The sequence below is a fragment of the Stomoxys calcitrans genome, chromosome 3 (genome assembly GCF_963082655.1).
Source record: "Stomoxys calcitrans chromosome 3, idStoCalc2.1, whole genome shotgun sequence".
NCBI classification, from domain to species: Eukaryota; Metazoa; Arthropoda; class Insecta; order Diptera; family Muscidae; genus Stomoxys; species Stomoxys calcitrans.
The window spans coordinates 113,232,935-113,251,894 of NC_081554.1; the positions used below are offsets into that span (position 1 = coordinate 113,232,935).

At 41.4% G+C, this 18,960-nt stretch overlaps 1 protein-coding gene and 2 long non-coding RNA genes across 7 annotated transcripts in view; 1 reads left to right on the forward strand and 2 right to left on the reverse strand.

Moving 5' to 3' along the window:
• LOC106093913 (uncharacterized) overlaps nucleotides 1–18,960 on the reverse strand; it is a 39,407-nt gene that overhangs the window by 5,419 nt on the left and 15,028 nt on the right. The gene's annotated exons all lie outside the window — the stretch shown is intronic.
• LOC106093910 (uncharacterized) overlaps nucleotides 1–18,960 on the forward strand; it is a 41,662-nt gene that overhangs the window by 2,582 nt on the left and 20,120 nt on the right. For 2 of the 4 annotated variants that reach the window (XM_059364176.1, XM_059364173.1), the window contains 3 exons: nucleotides 276–820; nucleotides 12,495–13,430; nucleotides 13,496–13,920. In XM_059364176.1, the coding sequence (XP_059220159.1) occupies nucleotides 397–820; nucleotides 12,495–13,430; nucleotides 13,496–13,920 (1,785 nt within the window). In that variant the 5' untranslated portion in view covers nucleotides 276–396. Of the gene's footprint in view, nucleotides 1–92; nucleotides 113–275; nucleotides 821–12,494; nucleotides 13,431–13,495; nucleotides 13,921–18,960 lie in introns of those variants that run through there. The other 2 variants (XM_059364175.1, XM_059364174.1) reach the window with 2 other exon arrangements.
• Nucleotides 17,230–18,537, reverse strand: LOC106093914 (uncharacterized). The gene is made up of 2 exons (XR_001222427.2): nucleotides 17,666–18,537; nucleotides 17,230–17,595 (listed from the first exon to the last, which is right to left on the reverse strand). It is a non-coding gene; the product is annotated as an uncharacterized LOC106093914 (long non-coding RNA).

Consider the following 18,960-nt stretch of genomic DNA (forward strand, 5'->3'; position numbering starts at 1 on the left):
CTGAACTTAATTTTTAGATTTTTAAAAGCAAATAGCTATATCCGATTTATGCCATATTCAAGATGTGTGGGGGTCTAACACAATTCATTGTACAAAAATTCAGCGGAATGGGGTAATAAAGGAGGTTTTGTGCCAATATTCTGCAGCACATGAAGAGGAGAAGTATTTTTACAAATTTAGATTTGTATATTAGATGTTATTTGTTAACTCATGTAGTCCCAGTCAGCTTTAATATATATAAAATTGTAATGAAAATATAAATTTTGTTTGAACAGGAAACCTGCCCTCAAAAAAACGGATAATAAAGCGGATGTTTCTACCAGTCGTTATAGTTTAGATGTTGGAAAGGAATTACAAGATATAGTAAACTTGCATAAAAATCGAAAACAAACTTATATGGAAAATAAAAATTGTGCTATATCACAGAATAGTTTATTTTCAAAAGAAGTTAAGTTCAGCATGAGTAAATCAATACATACCAGCGATAGAACATCATCTGCAAATGCTGAAGAAAGCTTGGATAATATATCAGATGAAAGTTTTGAAACTTTGGAGAAGATGTGCGAGAAGACGGCATCCGACCCCAACAGCACTCTATTTAATTATTTGCAGAAAAACTCAAGCAAGGACGCTCGCAAAAATTCTCCAGTGCGAAAAATAAATGACACATTTGAAGCCTTGGAAAAGATGTGCGATAAAACAGCATCAGACCCCGATAGTACACTTTTTAAGTATTTAAATAGTGACCATAAGGATGAAGTTCTTGCTATAGCTAAAAAACGAAGTGCAGATATAGGCGAAAAAAGTTATAACAATAATGGTAATATATATATATATATATATATGTACAAAAAAAATATCTATATACAGTGTGAGCTCGATGATTCAGCAAGTTTTCAAATCAAATAAACTGTCAATTCCCCGACATATTCCTGTTCTGGTAACCAGAATAGCTCATTTTTGAACTGTTAATCAATGTCTGCGTTATTCGAAGGCGATTTTCGAAATCAGGAAAACGTTTTCCAGAGATTTAATAGGTTCTTGGCTGTCCGTGATACTAAAATATTTATTCCAATCGTTTAGACATATTTTTAAAACTCCACCACTTCTTTAATTTCAACTATATTGGTTGGTTGGAACTCTGAGCTTCGATTTGTGTGATGTTCATCGTCATTATGAGTAGCTTAGCTGAATGCTACCAGGCGCATCGACAAGTTGCGGATAGTGGAATGCTTCGTTTACAGAGTATCTGCAATTGCACAATTGGGCGAGAGATGTTTTGGCCTTTCAGGGCAGGTCTTTAAAGCCATTAGCAATATTTGGCAGAATTCTATATAATACATTAAATAAATGAAGTTAATTTTATAATTTTGTCCATAATTTGCAACTAACAGTTGATCAAAAATCAAGCTCGAGGCCAAGTAAAGTTAATTTTTTCACAAAATCATTTTGTATTTATGTGTATCCAGTATTTGGTCTTTTTGTTGAAGGACTCCATCCGGAATACTACATTAATGAATTGTTAATTTGGCAGTGTTTTAGTCATATATGGTCTAACGACTTGACTAATAAATGAGCAAATTAAATTAAATTAAATATGGAAAAATAGGTTGCTTAGTCGAATAGAATATTACAAATTTCTTAAACTTATAACAGCGCTAAGAAAGCAAAATAAATCGCAGAATTTATCTCTTATATAGGTCTTCAAAGTTCAAATTGTAAAGGGTAATAAATTTTTTATTTTTAGACCGATTTGGATGCAATCAACGTCATCTTGTAGCAACCTGTTTTTTTTCATATTTTAATGAAGCATTCCGGATGATGTCCTTCAACGAAAGAACAAAATATTGGTTATAATTATTAATTCACTTTATTTTGCCTCGAGCTTCATTTTTTTCTCAACACGGGAATAATACAATCACGCAGTCCGAAAAACAAACAGCTAACATCTATTGAAATTAGAGGATGCTATTTATATTGTTTAAACTGAAATTTGGGATTAGTTTTTGTTGTTCATGTGGAGGTGGCCATTGGTTATTTAAAGGCGCCAATTACCTGCCTTGTACTTGTCGCTGATTCGGGGGTGTCCGTGAAACGAACGCTGGACTGCGAGTACCACTGTCTGCGCCGGGGAATCGGGCCTCAATTCGGGTATGAGACCAACCGGCCGGCTGCTGCGCTCATAATGTCTCAGAATTTCCTCTCAACTAATAGCATATTTGGGGGTGTCAGCTCACTGAAGAGGCGATTGGTGTACTCTCTGAAGTCGATCCAATTCGATCCAATAATGGTGAATATTATGGGGAGGTAGTCTGATCCCAAAGAAATGACAGCCTCAAGGTCCTCATGTCACTTGCCGCAGCACTTGGGTTGCTGACAAAGAAACATTGTTGACCACGTACAAAGCAGTTGGCCGGTCTGTGGTAAGTTATGCAGCGCCACGCCAGTATGGTCTCGTCAGCTTTGACACGCAGTGGAATTATATTATTCAGATCTGTCAGAATGCCGCTCTTCGAACTTCGACGGGCTGTCTCCTCAGTTCTCATGTGGACCACCTCCATAAGGAGACAAAGATCCTACCAGTGCGAAGACATAACTACATGCTGTCTAAGCAATATCTTTTGGGCTGTTATCGCAGAGACCATCCGAATTACCATCTTGTGAAAAGATAGATGTCCACCGCCCAGAAGCCTTAAGGTTGATCTACATGATCTAGAACTTGAGGTTCAGCTTTACAAGAGAGAACCTCTAGATCAAGCGGCATATCAAGCAGGTCTAGACAACATTCATGCAGACACGGTAGCAGATGCGGTGAATAGCTACCGGGTAATGTAGTCCTTTGAGAACGCCCGCCTCCCATTACAGCTGAAGAAATCGACCTCCCCCGGCAAACCAGAGTAGTTCTTGCTCAATTACGATCCGACAGAAGCAGCCACCAACTATAGAGCAAGTATTGATGCCAACGTGCAGGATGTTTGTCCCTATTGTGACCAGGGACCGCTCGACACACGGCCCATGTGTTACTGCCCAGCCGGACCCACTCGTCTCAGACCCAGAACCCTCTGGACGCCCCCATCTTAGTCGCAGAGTTCCTAGATCTGGATACTCAACAGAATCAAGCAGACGATAGATATAAAACAACACATGCTACAACAACAACAATCCCCTCGCAACCGGTTGTAGATACCGGATTGACCCGATGAAGTCCTTTATAGGCAAGGGCTGCCTCCTCAGTGTACAACACACTGCTACAACAACAACAACCAGCTCAGTCTTTCTCGCGTTGAAACCAAGCCGTCTTTTTATGGAACAACCATAAGTTATTCACCCAGTTCCTGTTGTTTATAGATTTTTTTCAAAATCCCCTCCTTATGTTGGCGATATTTTTGAGGTACTATGCCATGCATAGAAGTCACTTAAAACCCAAAGAGGTGTCATACTGCGGACGCCGTTGGTACTCCCCTAAAAAAGGAGGGCCTTTATCATTGAGCTTAGGCTTGAATCGGACAGCATTCATTGGTGTGAAAAGTTTGTCTTCAATGAAATTTTGATTGGCAAATTTTTGTTCTGGTGGTCACCCATACACTTGGCCCTTTAAGTAAATATAAGCTGCGTGCTATACTCTCAAATAGTTTTTATTGAGCCCCATATGACAATAGTCGGTAAATAAGTCCTGTAGCATTTGAATACTATATTGTCGTGAGTGGTCTATATATCCATTAGATGGGGAGTGTTTTTGGGGGTGGGAAGGTCCCGCAGACATTTTGCATTTATCAAATTCGAGCTCTACACCCAAATACCTATCGTTAAAACCCAAAATTGCTATGGTTGATAAATATGTACCGTTTAGGGCTGGCGCTGGCACACCACCACTTTGCCCTTAAAATAGATATCGAATTCGTTGTTTATTTCCAAAAACCTTTCTTTTTAGACCCATATTGATATGTTCGGAAAATAAGTTTAGTGTAGGGGGTGTTTTAGGACTTACTCACAAACACTTGGCGACAAAACCGTATTCCTTTTCTATTCTCAAATACCTTTCATTTGGGCCCTATATTGATATGAAGTTCAATTTGTTTTGACATTTGACGTTTGACACCCATATTGTTCTTATCGGTCCACTTTTGATTTTGGGGTAATGGGGATGGGTCCGCCCTCCTTCCGATATCAACAATTTATAAAGCATATTCCTTCACCCTGGCCGTATTCGTAATCTACTCCCAAATACCTTTCATTAAAGTTGCATATTGTCATGGTCGTCCAATAAAACTGTTTAAGGGGGTTTGGGGCAGCCCCCAGTTACGTTAACCCAATTTTTAATATGAAATTCGTACTCTACTCCTGAATGAGTTCCATATTTTTCCGGTCGGTACACTTTTATTTTTGGATAGTACTTTTGGGGAAGGGGGAGGGTCCGCCCCCTTCCAATATCAAAAAATTATACTACATTTTATAGCCTATGTTTCCTTCGTGCCAACCTCAGAAAATTTGTAAACTATTTTTTCTGTAACTCGTAATAGGTCATTTTTTTTGGAAGCAAATTTTAAGTCACTCATGGATAGCTGCTGATAGATGTATCCATTAGGCGGTTGATGATCTGCGTCTGTTACCAGTGGAGAGGCAGATCTAGAGCCCGGGAGCAAGGTTAGAATGGACTCCAAAGACCAAACAGCTGCGGTGGTGGTATCAGGCAGTCGCATGTTGTCTGCTACTGAAACCTCGATTGGTGGAGCGGTTGCGTCCGGCTTCACCAGCAGACAGACGACTAGTCAGCAGGAGCTTTCGACGAAGATATCTGGTTCGAGTCTTATGGACAAGGCCGAACCTATTCTTTCTTCTCATACCTATAATTTGCCTAGGCCATCGGCCTTCCTCGGCAAACCAACACGCTCTTTAGCAAGTTGAAATAATAGAAGACGCATCGCTCTCAGGTTTATTGAGAGGCTTGGTGCGAATGATCCTAAAACCCTCACTAATAGGGAAAGAGACTCCCTAAATTGGGATCAGGAATTCTTTGCACAGGCTAACCCAAAGACTACACGTCTAGATTCGGAAACTACACTGCTGTCAGCCAAAAGGCTGCGGTCACCTGGAAGGCATCCCATGGCTAAAAGAACTAGGGTCCACCCCTAGTAAGATTGGTCCAAGAACCTTTGCTAGTGTTGCTAGGGACAGTTTGATGATGGCATTTGTCGACAAGGGAGAAGAACAGGGCTGCATACCTAGGAATAATTGGAGTGGGATAGCAATGAACTGTCATCAGTATACTCCGATGCCCTTGCGGAATTTCCTGGGTCTCTTCCAGTTTGTGACAATGAAGGCTGGTATCGGGACCGATACAGACTAATTGCCCTCGAGGATCAACGCTTAATTGAAATGTATGTTGTGCGCTAAAAAATATTGATGAGATTTGACCAGGTGCAACACTAGATTTAGTCAAGAAGGAAGACTCCCTCCAATCCTGAATCGATACTTGGAAGACTAAGGGAATGTAATCCCAATTGTTTAACCACCGACTGGAAGATTGGTAGATTAATTGAGGCTGATGGTGACCGGAGACATGCAGTATTCGTACTAAACTCCGGCTGTCCCGCAGACCTAAACAAGTCTGAAGGGGTTGTATCCTACGGATTCAACAAGTTGAAACTGGTGGGGTTGGAGAATCAGGAGACGACTCAGCAGTTGTTGTTGAACACTTGCCTGAGGAACTATCGATCACATCGCCAAAGTCTGGCGGATTGCAGGAGACTGAAAATCCCCTGCCATAATCGAGACAGGTGGGGATGGCATTGAAACGGGACCCGGCAAGCCCTGTGTGGATGGGTCACAAAGTTGGACTGGGCTCAGGGTGTGCACCAACGGGGAAGCATGGAACTCAAAAAATACTTCGAAAGTAGCAGTTAGTGAAGCATGTAAAGAGAAATCGTCCACACCGCAAGTGTGGAGTGTCCTGAGAAAGAGTGGTTTCACAGCTTTCTCACCTGTCCCTGGACGCGTACGGAAGCTCATCATGACAAGTTCTAACGAATCTTGTGAAGATGAACTTCTGGTGGAATTAGAGGACGAGGCTAACACAACAGTGATGGAAGTTCTGAATCCTGACTGATAAATCTCCACCATTGTAAGGCCGCTTCGGCGGCACTAACGATCTTCCAGATGGCTGGGGGATTTGACGTGGTTCTTATCCAGGAACCATGGGTGTGTGGAGGAATGATGCGTGGACTAAGAATTTCGGGATTTAAACTTCTCAAGGGTACGGGGAATGGGAGACACAGAGCCTGTATTCTTACAAAGAGTAGTCGAAATGTTTTTCTTCTTCCATCGCTAGGCACTGAAGATATAGTAGTAACCAGCCTTGAAATAAACAAGTCTCATTACTTCCCTATATATGGCAAACGATTTAGAGATGCCGCCTTCAAACCATTAGTCGCTGGATGAAGCCGCTTCTGTAGGGGATAAACGCCTCAGTAGGAAGTCATGCTAATGCACATCACCAGATATGAGGAAGTTCGGATGTCAACGAAAGGGGTAAGCTGCTTATTGAATTTTTTATAAGTTGCAATCTGTCGATTTGTGATAAAGGGGATAAACCGACCTCTTTTACCAGGAACAGGCAGGAGGTACTAGATATTACCGTTGTATCGGAAGATATAAGTGGAAGAATATGCGACTGGAAAGTGTTGGATGACAACAGCTTCGCTGATCATCGTTATATTAGCTTCAGCCTTGGAGAAAATACTGAAGTAGTGGTCTTTCGGCTTAACAGAAGAAAGGCGGATTGGTATAAATTTCGGCACAAATTCTGCACCACTATCCCTTCTAGACTGGAAAAGGAAGTGGAAATTTCGGAGGATATAGACAATGTGGTCAAGCGGATCACGAAGGCCCTGAATGACTCGCTTGTGTCAGCAAGACCTAGTGCCAAGCCGAGGGGGAAACAGCGACCACCATGGTGGACCCAGAGCAGGTTAGTCTAAGGAAGGATTGCAGAAAACTCTTCAACAGAGCAAAAGCCACAAGAGCGCACAAGATCTAGAGCGTGAGGTTCAGCGCTACAAGAGAGAACCTCTAGATCAAGCAGGTCTAGACAACATTCATGCAGACACGGTAGCGGATGCGGTAAATGGCTACCGGGTGAATGTAGTCCTTGGAGAACGATCGCCTCCTATTGCACCTGAAGAAATTGACCTCCCCCGGCAAACCAGAGTAGTTCTGGCTCAATTATGTTCCAGCAGATGCAGCCGCCTCAACTCCTACAGAGCAAGGATTGAAGCCGACGTGCAAGATGTATGTCTCTATTGTAACCAGGGACCGCACGATACACGTCACCTGTTTAACTGCCCGGCCAGGCCCACTCGACTCAGACCCCTGTGGTTGCACCCCATCTTAGAAGAATATGCGACTGGGAAGTGTTGGATGACCACAGCTTCGCTGATCATCGTTATATTTGCTTCGCCCTTGGAGAAAATACTGAAGTAGTGGTCCCTCGGCTAAACAGAAGAAAGGCGGATTGGGATAAATTTCGGCACAAATTCTGGACCCCAATCCCGTCACATGGACCGTCCTATCACATGGCCTGTCCCAATCGGCCTTCTTATGATTGATAAACTTCCGGCGCTCAGAGGTTATGAAGTCGGGTGGTCGGTCGATGGTGAGAATTATGGGGAGGTGGTCTGACCCCAAAGTGATGACGACTTGCCAGGATACGTCACTCAGGAGATCAGGGGATGCATTAGAGATGTCTGGCGAGCTGCTGCACCTCCTCGTAATCCTAGTGGGGGCATCCTCATTCACCGTGCAAAATGTGAAGCTTTCGATCTGCTCTGCCAAAGCTATGCCACGCTGGTCGTTACCTAGGGGAGAATGCCATGAAGTATGATGCGCATTTAAGTCCCCTAGAACCAGACGATTATGGCCAGATTGTAACCCACTTATGTCGAGGGTCACATAGTCCGACGACGAGGACGCAGAAGGCGACGACTACGGCGCTTATGACCCACTGCTGGCTATATTCGTACAGCACCTTGCGACAAAACCAGTATGACTATACTCCCGTAGTGAAGTGAGGCCAGAGCAAGATCGGAAATGTACCCACTCCATGCACCGGTTACACCTCACCGATCGATGATGGAGGCGGTGCTGGCAAACCGAACAGAACCAGGGTCCGAGGTTCTTTTCAATCCCGGCTCGGACCAGAAGCGTGCGGAGAAGGCACTCCGGGATACGCCTCTCCCATGACGAAAAAAGACGAATACGTGGACTTCGGTGGCAGCCTTCGCCGATAAGAATTCCATCAGGTCAATCCGGTGCGTACAACCGGCTGCCATCGGATTGATGCCATATTCTATATGGTGTTGTGTCTGGTGGACGGTGCTTCAAAAGTCCACCTACTGCTCAATACCTAACCGGATGAAAAGGATGGCTTGTTTGTGCATCACAGCCGCATTTAGGACGACACCATCTGATACACTAAATTTAATTCTATATCTTATGCCTCTGGACATTGTGGCTACCAAAATTGCAGCGACCACTGCGTGAGGTTAAGGGAGGTTTCTCATTGGACACTGTGTTGTCCTTGATACAATATCCGATGTTCCAGGCAGTGTGGATTACACCCTACCTTAGCCGCTTTTTGATAAATATTACTGTACCACTATTCCTGATTTAACCGATTGGAACTACGATATCTCTAGTAACAGAAGTTACATAGACTTCCAAACTAAACAACCAGGTGGGCTTTGGGGTGTACTCTTAAGATCTAGGAAGTGGTGGAATGATAAGATTTAATGTCATTACAACGATTGGCATAAATATCTTCTCAGACGGCCATTAAATCCCTGGAGAACGTATTTCTGAACACAAAAACCGCCTCGACTGTGGCAGATCTCTCAACGAGATGACTGACAAGTTCAAAATTCACCAGTTCTGGGTGCCGAGCCACAGAGATATCCCAGGGAATTGGAAAGCAGACGAGCTTGAGAGACTAGGAACTACCTTACACACTCCAGGGACACTGGAATCTGTGGGTATGCCTCTAGCGACATGTAAGCTAAGTTTTCAGGACCAGGCCCGAAGGACAACAAATGATAGATGGTCACAAAGAGGGGGCTGTGACCACTCCAAAACTGTGGCCTAATGTAGACTTGAAAAGGTCTACTTCTTTGCTGTCATTGGCTCTCAGTCATTGTGTCCGTCATGGCAGGTCACTGTCTAATCGGAAAACATGCTGACAGACTGAAGGTTGGCATCATCGACTTTTGCAGAAGCTGTAGGTACATCGAGGAAGAAGAGACTATAGAACACCTTATGTGTGTGTGTTCCGCACTAGCAGTTAGAAGGAGTTCAACTTTAGGTTCTCATTTCTTTGAGAACCTGTCTGATTTAGCGGATGTGAACATTCGCAAGTTATTGGGCTGGATGGTAAAAAGGTAGGAACTAGAAAGCATCTTCCTTCTTATGTTACTATAGTATCACAATGGATGGAAACGTCTAAGTGAGTTTGATGGCAGACTGCCACACAAAAACCAACCTAACCTAGCCCCTAAAGGGCGCACATCTTATCCGATTGCCTAAGGCTTCTGACTTCAAACCCATAAAACCGGATGTATAGATTTGACTTGCTGAAAACTTCCAATGATCTAGCTTTTGCCATTCTTGGGGGGAGTTATATAAGATTCTGCCAAGCAATACTTAATCCGATTTTACTTCAATAATATGTTTGTTTTAATACAAAATGAGATTTTGGTATATTTATTCAAACTAAAACAATTTCGCCGCAAGGAAACGATATTGAATACACCATCCGTCGTAACGATCTGTAAGTTATTTCTGATGCGAAGAAGTCTATGCCGAGTGTACTAAATTACCTAATGACCTTGAAATCTGAATTTGTATTCTGACACCAATTAGACGATCGTTTAAAACCGACAAATGCGACCGACTTTGGCGGATTGTGCGATCGATTTGGCGTTTTTTTCAAGAAATCATAAAAAATTTAAGGACAAGAGAAACCACGGAAGGATCAAAGCTAGAGAACAGATTGGGCCTGGGGTCTACATTGAGAAACCAGGGATTGAGATCTGTTTCCGACTGTCTGACCATAAAACGATCCTGCAGGCGGATATCCTGACGATCACGGAATGCATGAGGTGGTATGGTGCTAAGGGGAGGACGTCGATTGTGATTGTGTTACGGATGTTACATAGTCTGAATAACATCTCAGCTATAATCATAGCTGTGTTTTATATTAGTACTATATTGTGCAGTGCAATGATATTTGTATGAAAATTACATCTATCCAGGACGACGAAGTTCTGGATAAATTACCAGTGCTGGCTTATGTAGAACATCTCATAGTCATCGGGACGACTATGAGCACCACACAGGTTGGGACATTGTGCTCCGATTTGTGTGGTTTTGAACGTCATTACGAGCTCAGCTGGGAGCTACCGGGTGCGTCCATAGGTAGCTGCAACTGCAGTCGCGGACAATCAGCGGTATCGAGTGGAGAGTCTCAGCGAGAGACCGGGCGGCAACGGCTCTTGCTTAAATACTGAGTGCCTATGATGCTCGATATGACAAGGCGATTGTCGCCTTTAAATAACAAATGACCATAACGTTCCCTCGGCGATCGATCCTTTGGACTGATTTAGATTTTATTTTTAGAGTTTATCGTATGTCTATAGTGGCATGGGGCGGCTTAATATCTGCAACCTCTTTCAACCTAAACTACAAAGCGCCTGGTAACCCTGACAACTGTGCAAGCTGAAAATGTTTTCTATCAACCATCACCTTTTATCCCATTGCATCCATGTTCTGAGTTCCTAGATGACTCTTTTAGTAGAATCTTACTTTAATTGACCATTTCAGAAAATTTATTCCTTTGGCCGAACGTGGAATAGGTGCCCAAACGCCTCGATTTCTGCTCTTTTCCAATTTCTGACACCCAGTTTCGAGAAGTCGCTCTTCGCCTTCGAAAGACTTTTTGCTGGAGCTTATTCATCCATTCTGACAACATGACCTAGCCAACGCAAACATTTGAATCGTTTAACTATGCTGTCGTCGTCATACAGCTCGTGATTCATACGACGCCTATATTCTCCATTAACTCAGACTGTGCCATATATTTGACGAAGTATTTCTCTCTTTCTAATAGTCCAAGTACTACCTCATCTGCTTTCGCAAATACCGCAAATACTTCGGAGCTATATAAAAGCACCGGTAGTATCAGTGTCTTGTATAGTGTAACTTTTGTCTGTCAATCGGTGGTTTTGCTTCTCATCTGCTTCCTCAATCAAAAATAGCATCTGTTAACCAATATATCCTTCGTTTTATTTTAAAACTGGTGTTGTTTGTTTCGGTTACAGCTGTGCTGAGGAAGATGAAGTTGCTGACTATCTCAAAGTTGTAGTTCCCAACTTTCTCCATTTGGCGCAGTGTAAATATTTGTGGTGCATTTACCAAGTCTGAAGTCACATTGTTGGGCCCAATTATTTCGTTGACTTTAGACTTTAATCTTTCACAAAGTACGCTCGATAGTATCTATGCGATGGGGAGGAGACCTATTCCTCTGTAGTTGGGACATACCATCTTGTCCCCTTTCTTGAGCACGGAACATAGTATAGGCATACGCCTTATCAGCGTGTCGCCTCCCGTCTTAAACAGTTCAACCGGCAACCCATGGGCCAATGCTGCCTTATTGTTATTCAGCCGGGTTATTTACCATCATCAACTGGGAAAAGTGTTCTTTCCATATCCTGATCACACTATCTGTATAAGTTACTAGCTTTCCTTCTTTGTCTCTGCAGAAGGATATGCTTGTACCAAAGCCATCGGTTTGATGTTTAATTCTTTGGTGGAATTTTCAGATTACATTCTGGCTCCTGAACATCTCCAGTCGCTCACACGCACGTCTTTCCATTTTCTTCTTGCGGATGAGAAGTTTCCCCTCTCATTTTCTCCCGTAACCGGGACAGGGAGTTTTTTCTTCATGCAATTGGGGCATCCGTCACCAGTTGTGTTTGAAGCAGTGCCAGATCGTACTTTTTTCGCCACACTAAGATGTGTGCGAACCTTTGCTGCAACAAGGTAATGATGTTCGCCCCTCAGTTCGACTGTACATCTAACACGCTGGTTGAATGCCTTCCATCCATCTATCACAACATGATAATTTTTTTTCTTGTGTTTTGATCGGGTGACAACCATGTTAACCTGTTGCTGCTAACTACCATGTTCTCTGCCGCGGCGATGTCTATCGACTAGCCTCAACCCATTATCGGAAACATTAACAGAAACTTAGCTAACGATTAAAAGATGAAGGCACAAAACACCTTACCAACAGCCTTAACCACTTTTGTAACTTCCGTACGTTAGCAGCAATATCCATGTTTAAATTTTGGGCTTATTATTATTTGTTCCTATAATACGATTTTGAAATCATCGAGCTTACACTATTTATATTTGAGATTAAAACGAAATTATTTATTTGAACGAAGAATGTGTTGTAGCCGTAAATGAAATACGGACAAAGTTTGCGGATTGCACTATGCTTGATGATGTCGAAGCACCATCCCGTTTGTGGGAAAATAGTATTACTGCTGACGCCGGTTTCCAAACATCACCTGTCAAAATGATAGGACTTATGCGGCCTTCTACCATATTGGAAGAGCCGGTTGACGAATCTGGAACCTCAGATGTTTCATCCCAGAACAGTTTTCAAACGGCATCGACTAAAGCTCCCGCTAGTGACATATCAAGTACTTATGATACCGCTCGCGAATCTACTGTTACCAATGAATTGTCGAATCAACTGCCTAAGGGAGTCGAAATCAATGTAGACGATATATTGATGCAAGCAATTGAGAAGTCGAAAAATGCATCGCTACTGCCGCAAATACAAACAAACCATTTTGAATTAGATGAAAATCGTTTTGTTGATTTGGAAAATACGCTACGACGCCAAGAGAGCTTAGTGAAGGTTGCCATCCCTGATGTCGTAGTAAAAAATGACGATAAAAGAGAAAATGATGTAACTACTATCAACGACAGTTCAGAAGATATATCCGTTATTGATATACTTTCCGAAGATGAACAAGAAACACCAATCAAATCGAATAGTGCCATGCTGGAAAATGGGGACAAAGATTACATATCAGTGCTGAACTGCAATGAACTAAACTATGAAAATAAAGAGAATTTTTCGCTAGATTCTCTATCGGAACAATCTATGAAATTTAATGACACAATGGAAGAAGTAGAATATCTTCTTAAAAAGGGAATCGAATATATGACAGCAAGCGACGATGCGGAAGGGCGAAATGTGCAAAGCAAATATCCTCAACTAACTTTGGTTGAAAGTTTAAAGGTTCGACAAGGTTCACAAACTGCAAACTTTAGACAAAATGATTCTTTAGATAATTCCGAGGCTGCAGGTAATATTTTTCAGTATTTATGTTTTTATATCGCATTTTTGTAGCAAAACTTTCCTCATCTGCAGCATTTGTAAAAATACCTCAGGAAAATATCCAGCAACAAACTCCTAATCGATTTGCCTTCGATATGAGACCATTTCCAAAACTAGACATATTTGGCAAACCGCAACAACCAGCCGTTACCAATCCGCGTCAAAAAGAATTGAGTAGTAAACAAACATTTGCTCACATTGTTAGCCCAATAGGCACCTACATGAAAAAAACCGCTTCAACTCCACTTATGTCGACCAGCAAGGTAAAGAATAAGAATTCTAACCTGCTAAATTCTACGGCTTTCCGTGAACTTGAATATGAATCTCGCTTGTGTCAACCAAAAATGGTTTCAATTGCACACAACAAACAATGTAATGGGCTCCCATCACTGCCTGGATGTTTGGGCATTCAAAAAACTTTGCCCAAGAAAGCCTACATCTCATCTGAGTTAAAACATGTAAGTATAAAACCTAAAACTATATTAAAACCTCAGTTGGGATAACATGTTTGTGGGGGAGAATCCAGTTAGAGCCTCGCCTTATGATTTGTCTAGGGTTTTTCTTAGCAATTCTTTTCGTCCAACTCAATAAAACACGACACGTTTATATAAAAAGATAATTAGCTCATTTGTATTGTAGGAATTGATGTTTAGTTTAATGAATATGAGAAATGAATGAAATAAATGAGTTAAATGTGTTTCCAATAATAGTTTTGCGTAGCCGTGTAAAAATAAACTGAAGCTTGAGTGTGTGGTTTATCCTTTTTTCTCTCTCATCCCACACATAAACATACATTTGTTTGAGGTCCTGAAAGTAAGGTTAATTCACATATCCTAGAGGTTATAGGCGATAAAGAAACAAGCAGAATAAGATCCGAACGATCACGGAGTGCAAATTGGTATATTTCTAACTCGCGGCCTATAATAAAATCAGGGGAGTAGTTAAGTCAAAAAACCGATCGCCGCGGGAACAGGGTGGCCATTGGTTATTTAAAGGCGCCAATAACTCGCCTTGTCGTATCGAGCATCATAGGTAATCAGTATTTGTGCAAGAACCGGTGCCGCCCGACCGCAAACTGAGCATTGTCCACGACTGCCGTTGCAGCTACTCCGTATGGTACACTCCACTATCCGCCACCTGTGGACGCGTTCGATAGCTCGCAGCTGAGCTTCTCGCGACAGCAATGAGCACCATACAGATTGGAGCTCAATGCACCAGCCTGTGTGGTGCTCACAACTATCCCTGGCGGGAGTCGAGTGGGTGTGGTTGAGCAGTTAAACAGGTGACATGTGGTCCCTGGTCACAATCGTGACATACATCCTGCACGACGGCATCAATCCTTACCCTGTAGGAGTTGAGGCGGCTGCATCTACCGGATCGTAATTGAGCCAGAACTACTCTGGTTCGCCGCGGGAAGTCAATTTCTTCGGAAGGGTATGATCTTTGTCTTCTGATGGAGGTGGTCTAAAAGATAACTGAGGAGACAGCCCGTCGCAGTTCGAAGAGCGGCATTCTGACAGAATTGAATATTATTCCACTGCGTGTTACAGAGCTGACGAGACCACATTAACGCTGCAACAAGGTTTGTTTGTCAGCACCCCAATTGCTGCCGGCAAGTAACTTTTGACTTTATTGCAAATTGATGTGACATGTGGGGAGAATGTGTAAGAGCTGTCAAATGTGACACCAAGTATTTTGGGACTCTTGATGGTCGAAATTATTTATCCATCGACCATCATATTCAGCTCAGTATTCACCTTTCGCTTAATTGTAGTGAACAATGTGGCTGAAGAAATGGTGGCAGATATCTTCAAATCGAAAAAAGAGCCAAGTTCGTTGAAGTGGAAGTTCAACCTACCGCAGATGTCCTCAATGCCGTCGCCCGCATATGATACAATCTCTATGCCGTCTGGAGAGGGTGGAATGGAAGATAGATATATGTTGAACAGTGTCGGAGATATTATCCCGCCTTGCTGAACTTCGTTGCACTCTACGGTGTTTCGACTTCTTATCCCTAAATTGCACAAATGGCTAACGATTGCACAAATTTGCGACCCAGCATTTCAGGGCTGGCTGGAGGGACGTCTTGAAGATTCCATCCAAGGCGTTAGATGATTTGGCGCCACAGACGACATTCGTTACTTTGCCCACTCAATTGTGATGGCTGTTCATCGGCTCGGATACGACAAATGGCTCTTCTTCTAGGCCTGCTCAAAAAATTGAAGGTTCAACAACCTAGCCCACCTCTTCGGATCAGTCACAGTTACGTCGCCAAAAAGTGACTGAGGTCCTGTCATCCCTTCTTCTGGGATTCGAGAGTGACCTAACAGTATACCAGTTTGCCTGAACCGGTACCTAAGTTACATTGCTCCAACTGGTCCAATCACAAATTCCGCTTTTGTTCGTTGACTAACCTGTTTATTATGTTCGTTGACTACACTGTTCATTCCCAGATTAAGCTCGCTAAATCTGGGTGAGTGGGGTCCGTGCAACGAATCCCATCACGCTCGTCAGCGAGTACCACTGCCTGTGCCGCGAAATTGGGCTGCACTTGGGGTATTCAACCGGCTGGTATAAAGCAAGCGGCTGCTGCATTTATGATGTCTCGGAAGCTTGTGGTATTTTAGATTTAAAGTAGCTATCGTAAAGTTGTACGTCATCAGAATTTATATGAATATTAGAATATTTTAGACAACACGGCAGATCATTAATGTACAAATGAAAATAACAGAGGGCCCAAGATCGAAACTTGTGGTACACCACTTTTAAGCTGAAGCGGGTGCGACATTACATCTTCTATTACAACCGACTGTGAACGTTTACGGAGGTAGTTGGAAATCAGTGTCACTGTAGAGGCGGAAAATTTAAAAAACTTCAATCCAAAGGCTGTGTCAATCATGATGGTACTATGTAGAATCGCTATGGGTCGGTAATCATTTCCATTATTCGATTTAGGTATTGTTATCACTTTTGAGTGCTTCCACGAAGACGAATATTGGCTAGTTGTTAAAATAGTGTTGAAAAGGTGGGTAAGATATTGTAGAATGTAAGGTAGTAAACATTTAATAAATTTCGGCTATAGTTTATCCAATCCAAATGCATTTGATTTAATTGTCATGCAGCTTTTATATCGTCATCTAGTAGAACACAAGAAAATTTAAAATCGTTAAACTCAGGGAAGTTTGGAGCTGCAGATGTGACCATGTAGCCCATTTGATGATCATTTTTAAGCGCTGAGTAAGAAAAATTGCATTCACCTCATCAAGGAATGCGTTTATATTAATCCAGGGTGTTACTCCAATTACTCCAATTACACCAATTTTACGTATTGTCTTCCATTTGCTTCTTAAATCAGTTGCTTTCGGAAACTTATCAGCAAAATCATAAGCTTTTGCTCTTTGTATATTTTTGTTGACTTCCTTTCGCAATGCCCGAAATGCATTCTGAAGTTGTTCGGTTTTAAACCTCTTCCATTTACGATATGCCAAGTCTCTTTGGTTTATAATTTCTGTAAATGCCTTGCTGAACCAGCAATTCTTCGCGTTTTGAGGCTTTCTGACACAAAGCGGCACAGAACAGTTTAAAAGCTGTAAAAATTTTTCATTTATGAAATCAAGTTGATGATCAGTACACTGCATGACTAGGGTGATCAATAAACCGGCCTTTTCCCAAAACTGGGTTTCGAACTATTCGAAAAATGAAATTTTTTTGGGACAACATTGATGTATTTCGAAGAAATTTTATCTTAAGACGAAATTTCTATGAAATTTAATTATAAGTTTTTTTTTTATTTTCAAGAAAATTTTGATGATATTTTTTTAATTTGTTTTTTGAAATCTAGCCAATCTAAGAAAATTCGAAAATTTTTTTTATTTCCTTTAACGACATAATGTTGATAGCCGTGACCACATTTCGAATTACGTACAGCAGTTCCTAGGTTGTCCATTTGATGATTTCCTTAAAATATCAAATATGGGCGACCGCTTACTCTGTATGAAAGCTTTGTGTTTAGTAGGTCTACCGGAAATCCGCAAATAGTGATTCCATTTATTAGGAATTCTATTTATATGAAGTCCTTGGTAGTTAGAGTTGCTCATTGCTGGAATTATTTTTCGCAGTGTAACGTTTTCCGCCTAAAATTGTTAAAATATTTTAACCGTTACAATTGACATTTGTATATACATTTAAATTATTTAGACCGACTTTTCATTGCATCTTCATGTACAATTTTATCACTGACTATCATCACTGACCTATTTCAATCCCATGGCAGCCGGTTGTACGTACCGGATTGACCCGATGGAGTTATCCATCGGCAAGGGCTGCCGCCTCAGTGTACAACACACTGCTACAACAACAACAACAACAACTGACCTATTTAACTTCGATTGGCAATTATACTTCAGGTATGTTCATAAATATATTTTTTGTGTATTACGGCTGGGGAGCTAATTTTGCTACTTATAAATTTTTTATTTACATTTTATTTTTTACTGTTTTCATATCGTTTAGATACTTTTACTCAGGTAGCTTTCCTTATAACACAGTTATTTGGCCTAATGGCTTTTTGTATTATATTGAAATTAATAAATAAATAAAAATTCAATGAAACAGAAGCGACAATAGTCTCCAATAAATGTTAGAAATGAACCATAAGTAAGAGACCGGTTATTTTGGCAAAAACAAAAACAGTGTATCAAAAACCCCAAAAATGGGAATTTTCAAGAAACCGAATATGCATATGTTCGAAGATCAATTCCGTTCCAAATACAAATTGGATCATGGCTTACGATCGTATTTTGTCAAAAAGTTTTCGATTTCGGAGAAAAAAAATTGATCCGCCGAGTATATTTTGCCATATCAAAGGTAAACAAAGTAAATGGTGTTTTTTAAGTTATTATTAGTAAAAAAGAAGTAAAAACGCGTTATAAATAGTATGCCTGGTTTCTGGTTTCACACAATAAATTGTCGTTTTATGTGGCTTACGTCGCCTCTAGGATACCCAACCGTGATGTATCCTAGAGGCGATACAAATTTGCTTTAATTTCTCTCCCAAATCAGGGGCCAAAAATTTCAATATACTATAAAAATTGTTTTTCGATTTCCTATTTTTTGCCTAATTTCTTGAAAATAGACGAAAATTGGTTATTTACGATAGGTTAATCGATTATTTACGATTAATGGAATAGAATTAATCGATAACGGATGCCATAATCCAAAAAAATGCGAAACTCGATCGTAATAAGTCGATTGTGGGTGCGAGAATATGGCCTCAGCTCAAAAACCCGAAAAATCGAATTCTTTACTCTATGCATGACGAAGATTGAGTCCCAACCAATTCCTTGTAGTTCACGTTCAAGATTAAAAAAGTAAATTTTTTGGAAGTTGTAATATTGTGTTGGGTTTAGTTCCTGTGGAGTCTCGGCACCATACGTCATAAATATAATGCCATGCTAGAATTAGAATTAGAATTTGCTGCCAAAAACAAATCAAGTAGA